The 5,794-nt window shown below is 41.7% G+C and overlaps 1 protein-coding gene across 3 annotated transcripts in view; it reads right to left on the reverse strand.

The window, feature by feature from the left end:
- Positions 1–5,794, reverse strand: part of RASGRP1 (RAS guanyl releasing protein 1) — a 74,298-nt gene that overhangs the window by 7,000 nt on the left and 61,504 nt on the right. For 2 of the 3 annotated variants that reach the window (XM_003791701.3, XM_012806322.1), the window contains exons 11-14: positions 3,633–3,742; positions 2,774–2,918; positions 2,003–2,039; positions 1,090–1,242 (exon numbers count right to left, since the gene is read on the reverse strand). In XM_003791701.3, the coding sequence (XP_003791749.1) occupies positions 1,090–1,242; positions 2,003–2,039; positions 2,774–2,918; positions 3,633–3,742 (445 nt within the window). Of the gene's footprint in view, positions 1–1,089; positions 1,243–2,002; positions 2,040–2,773; positions 2,919–3,632; positions 3,743–4,515; positions 4,621–5,794 lie in introns of all 3 variants that reach the window. The other variant, XM_003791700.2, reaches the window with a different exon arrangement.

The raw sequence follows: 5,794 nt of genomic DNA on the forward strand, positions 1-5,794 counted from the left end.
TGTAGCCTGCTCCGTGTCTGTATGTTATCTAGGTCTACTCCATGGAACAGAGGCCATCCTTCCTGCCTTTTCTGCTATTTAGACCTAGCACATTTCAAACATGCCTAGTTTACAATTGTTCCTGTACTCTTGCTTAAATTTTGATGTGAATGAATTTGACAATTTACCCCTCAGTTGTTGAATTTTTTGGCTTAGTCATAGGATTTTCCTCATATTATCTGGATTCACAGATTAATATGAGGAATATTAATATAAGTCCCACTTACGTGGGGGTTTCCTTTCTGCATTTGTCCTTCTATTTCTAGAACCTCTACCTGGCTCCTCAGGGTTCCTAGTCTAGGATCTGGTCTTAACTTAATGGCTTAGGGCTCCTTCTCCTAAGGGGATATCACAGATAACCACTCAACCAGTATATGACTTTGCCTGTGGCTAAGTTTGTTTCCTCCTGCTAACCTTAAGTGACAGTTGCCCCCCCCTCCTCAATTTTAAGCAGTGAGTCTGGTTCTGATCATTTCTCATGCATAGGTAATCTCCGTTACTATGCAGAAAGCAAATTCCCTAATGCCTCTGCCTGCTTCTAGACATGGAGCCAAGCAGACCAGCATCTACTCCTTACAGTGTTTTTTATACAGTACTGAGCTACAGAGATGTTTACCTTTGTTTCTGAATGCAGCTGTGCCTTCTAAATTAATGTTATTTATATGCTATGTTCTATATGAATGTAAATTGTATGTGTATACACATATTCCCCCTATCATTGTTTTGGATTTGGATCTGGAGTGGGACAGTTGTGTTAACTTGAGGCACTTTCTTGGCCAGAAGACCAAGAAGACAGTACTTATTGTAAGTGTTCAATAAATACCAGCTGATTTTTATGACAAACTTTCATTCTGCTATTATAGCCCCCTTACTTCTGAGACATAGGCAGGGAGCTGAAATCCAGAACTGTGGGAGGTCATCAGCCCTGGCCTAACCTAGGACAAACTCAACTGAAACTGAAGACACAGCATCATGAGGTCGTCTTTCTTCCCTCAAACTTGACCCTTCTCGTTTCACTGTCCAAGATGAGTGTTCCCTGTGCCTACTTACCATGGAGCAGATCTTTGGCTCCTAAGGAGCAGAGGTTGGACACTGGCTCCACAGAGGTGCTGTTCTCCGTGGGAGCTGTTGGGTTCTTGGCTCGTTTTTTGCACTCAAACACAACCAGATCTTTACATTGTTTGTGGCAGTTCATCCCACAGTCTGTGGACAAGACATCCAGGTCAGGAAATCCTTCACTTTCTCTCTCCAGAGTCTCACTGCCAAATTCATTCATTGCTCTCTTGTCAGGCATCTGTCCTTCTGGAGCTGGGAGACCTAATATTCCTAATGAACCTGGCATTCTCTCACACCCTTGTCATAGCCTTTATCAGTGAATCTCAGCATCAGGAGCAGTGTCCTGTTACGCTGGAGGGAAGAAATGGTGTTGCAGGATCCTGCACACATCCTGCCTACTCTAGGGAAACCCTCAGGAAGCTCCCAGCTGTTAAGTCTTATTCTTTATTTCTGCAGAAAAAGGTCTTCTCTACTTCAACTCTTGAGTTTTCCTAGTCATGGGAAGGACAATTATGTCCTGAGGTCTCTACTGATAAAAGGAAAGCTGCCAAGGGCCTTTAGTCATCATTTATCTTGTTTCAGACATGATTTATCCTTTTCATTTAGGACTCACCCTTACACGACTTACAAGAGCACTGTCTCCTACCAGCCATCCCTACTTCCAGGGCAACCAAGGCAGAAAGATCATCTGTAAAGGGAAAGTGCTTAACTAGTCACCCAGGCATTCCTCTGTCCTGCGTGGTGACAGTCATTCTCAGGGGGAGCCCTGGGAGGCCAGTTTGGGGATGAGGCTCTGAACTCTGCTGAGAAGTTGTAGACTGAATAGATATCTACTATGGATAAGAAATGCTTTAGAGGACAGGCCCTAAAACGAGGGAAAACAACTCCATTGACAATGATGTCTTACCTTTACATCGATAGCCTTGTTTGATCACTCCCCAGAGCTACGAGACAAGAGACAGAATGTAACCACAAGTCATGCATTTGTCCGGTGTGAAGCTGAAAGTTGACAGTCATTCTTTATTTTCCCTCATCCTATTCCCTAGCTCAAGGGGGAAGGAAACCTTATTTACCTTTCATGGTTTGTCCATCTGAGTTTAAACTTGTTCCTTTAAATAGGAAGAGTTTGTGCTGATCAGAGTCAAATGTTAAAGACACTCACTAGTGGTTTTATGACACAGGCCTTTTCCAGGCCTGAAATGAATTAATCAGTGGACAGACACACTACTCAGGACTCCAAACTGAGGGACGAGTCTGTAGGTTAGATCAGGAACTTGGGTTTAGGAGGACACTAGTGGCTAAAGGTTGGATGGAGGAGAGGCAGAGCCCAGGTGACCTTGAAGGCCTTTCTTTTGAAAAGGGGAGGAAGGTGTCTCACATTTCTTTTCTCTAACATTTGAAACAGTATTTTTAAAAGTATATCCCCAGTTCAACATTTCCAATACTATTTACCCCAGGCTATCCACCAGAGAGGACGAAACCAAGTCAAGGGGAAAGTGAGAGAAGGTAAGTGCAGGTAAAAAGCACACGCCTGGGCCCTAGGTTATCCTAGGAGTTTTCCTTGGCTCTAGGCTAGGATGGGTTTATAAGGATTGTGAGGTCTGTTCTTGTCTTATTTAAAGTGCCCCAAATCCCTCCCTAACTTCAACAACCCTGAAGCACCCCATGAATAACTTACAAATCCAGCACAGTTGTCACAGAAAGTGGGCTTCAGGTATGTGGTCTCTTGGAAGTTGTGAGGAAAGCCCAGGCCCAGCTTGGAGTAGATTGAGCTGGCCCTCATGAAGTAGGCTGTGATCTCGTCCCTGCTGATGAGGCCTTCCCTGCCAGCAAATGACCAAGGCAATGTGAGGGGGTGGGGGCAAGGCTGGCTGCTAGCCTTAGAAACAGCTTTCTGTTTATCCTCAGGGGTAATATAGTGCATGTTACCTGATGATTACTTCTAGGAGCCCTGCTTTTAATAAGGATATGAGATAGTGTGTAGTAAGTAGGTGAGGCAGCAGTATTCATTTTCACAGAGTTGTTCTTGGGATAAACTAGCTTTGCTAACTAATTTGACCATTATCTGTAAGCATTGAGAAAGAGGTGGTTTAAAATGTGTCTTTAGGGAGGGAAATGCCTTATGCTAAGTTTCTGACTTTAGAGACTGTACATAACTGGAACCCACTAACCATGTAATTGGCTTCCTACAGAGAACCAAGACAGGACGTATGTAACCTTAAGAAAAGTAAATTTGCAAAGTATTAATAAATAGTAGTTGTTTCTTAGAATCTGTAAGGACAAAGCAAGAAGGAGGAGTAAACTTTTTCTTATTTATAGTTGATGATTCCTAAATTGGCAGATTTATGAAATGTTCAGTTCTGTGTAAAAAGCATGCACATTTAGTTTGTTGTGGTCTAAAGATAGGCATTCACTTGATTGACTAAGTGATCATAGTAGCAACACACCCAAGTTTACAAATTCTTCTAATGACACACCCATAAACTTGTTCTCACCAGTAGGCCCAGAACCACATAATTCTATACACAAACCCTCACCTGTCTTTGTCCATCACACAGAAGGAAAATGGAAAACTCGCAGCAATCTTTTCAAACTCTTCCTGAGAAATGTATCCATCCTGGTCATGATCATAGTTCTTGAAGACAGACTGTGAAAAAGGAGTGTCTTTGGTGATTACTAAAGAGAAACGAATCAGCTCTCTTTAGTCAAACAATAAAGGGCTGGAGCAGTCAGAAAAATGCCTCTAAACATGTGTGAGATGCACAAGGAAACACGTTCCATAAGCTGCGGCAAACCAGCATCTGGAAGGTGGGCAGGTGCTGCCTCTCCGTTAGCACAGCGTCACCCTGGCTGCTGTGCCAGTTCATTGCAGAGGGATGTTCTCCCTCCACTGTCTTCTCTCACTGCTCTGCTCAGAGTGCACCTTCTCTGAGAAGCTTCTACAAGCAGCCCAGTTGGCAGTGTGCCCTCTGCATTCTTAATCTGCAGCTTATGTTTCTGCTCTTAGTTTTCTGTTGTTACATGGGAATTGCCCACAAGGAAAAATGCAACAGTGGGGAAGTGTATACCCCTCCTTGGCGTCTAGAACAGAGAACTGAATCAAACCGTGCTAGAAGTTTTAGTTTTACATTCACCCGATTACTCTTACTATATTCAGCCCTTCCCCATCACTTTTCTGCCCCAAATCAACAGATGACTTTTAACATTTGCTCTCCTGCTGGTCTTTAAGAGGAGGCACCCCAGAGGCCAAAGTGAGTCAAAATGTAACTTGAATTGTTCTCCAACCACAATATGAGAAGTTGTTCCCTGTGCTCACATAGGGGGCAAGTATCTCTTTGCTTTCATGTCTCTCCCCACATACAAAACCAAGCCAGCCAGTGCCTCACTCTTTACTGCTGAAACACAGTTAGTTGTACTTACATCCACCATCCTCTGGACATGTTTGCTAATCGTCTTTGGGTCAGGTTTGGGAGATACTCCGGAGGCCCAGTCCACTACTACTGGTGGCTTTGAAGGTGTTAGTGGCTAAAATGAAATATTGAGAGAGATCCTCATGACTATTATAACCTATAACTACTTTTCTCACTGCTTGACAGTTGTTTCTGTGAATGACCTTCAACTATGTGCAGTGGCAAAGAATAGCCCACAAGCAATTGAAATTTGTAGTAATAATCTTGGCAATTGCAGGTATGGTGCTTTACAGTTTCTAATGTGCTCTTCATACACATTATCTGCAACTACAGATAAATTTAAAATTTTCAATTTGTCCAAGTTCCAATTCTCTCTCCGTTGAACCTGTTGTCAGAGCTATCGGCAAAGAATAAAGTGGATCATTTCCTCTGTTCTTTAGTCACTTTGAAGTAGAAATGTAGATAAGGAAAAAAATAGCCGAAAGACACAAGGAAAAACAAATGTGAATTCTGGACAAGCTAAGATAGAATCCTTCCCTAAATACAGTCATATATCGCTTAACAACCAAGAAATGTCCTAAGAAATTCCTCATTAGGCTATTTTATTGTCCAAGCACCGCAGTGTTCTTACACAAACCTATACAGTATAGCCTAATTACAGACCTAGACTACAGGATAGAGTCCCTTGCTCCTAGGATACACATCTGTGCAGCATGTTACTGTACTGACAGTACAGGGGGAAATATTTATATATCCAAAGATAGAAAGGGTAAAGAAAAAAATGGGTTTATAAAAGATAAAAAGTACACTTGTAGAGGGTGCTTCCCATGAATGGAGCTTTCAGGACTGGAAATTGTTCTGGTGAGTGAACATAAAAGCCTAGGGCTAGACTATAAGCACTGCACACTTAGGCTGCACTCAATTTGGAAGAAAAATTTTCTCTCCCACAATAAATTACATTAGCTTACTGTAACTTTTTTACTTTATAAATTTTTAATTGTTTTATTACTCTTTAGTAGTAACAGAAGAGCTTAAGACAAATACATTGTATCACTGTACAGTAGTACAGTGATATAGAATTATATCACTAATTCTATAGTTTTTTCTATTTAAAAAAAGTGATACAGAATTATATCCTAATTCTATAGTTTTTTCTATTTAAAAAATTTTTTTTACTTTCTCAACTTTTTTTGTTATAAACTAAAGCAAGAACACACACATTAGCCTAGCCCCCCATATAGTCAAGATCATCAGTATCACGATCTTCCACCTCCACATCTTGACCCAGT

Source organism: Otolemur garnettii, unplaced genomic scaffold (assembly GCF_000181295.1).
Source record: "Otolemur garnettii isolate 467f Iridium unplaced genomic scaffold, OtoGar3 scaffold00050, whole genome shotgun sequence".
Classification (NCBI taxonomy): domain Eukaryota; kingdom Metazoa; phylum Chordata; class Mammalia; order Primates; family Galagidae; genus Otolemur; species Otolemur garnettii.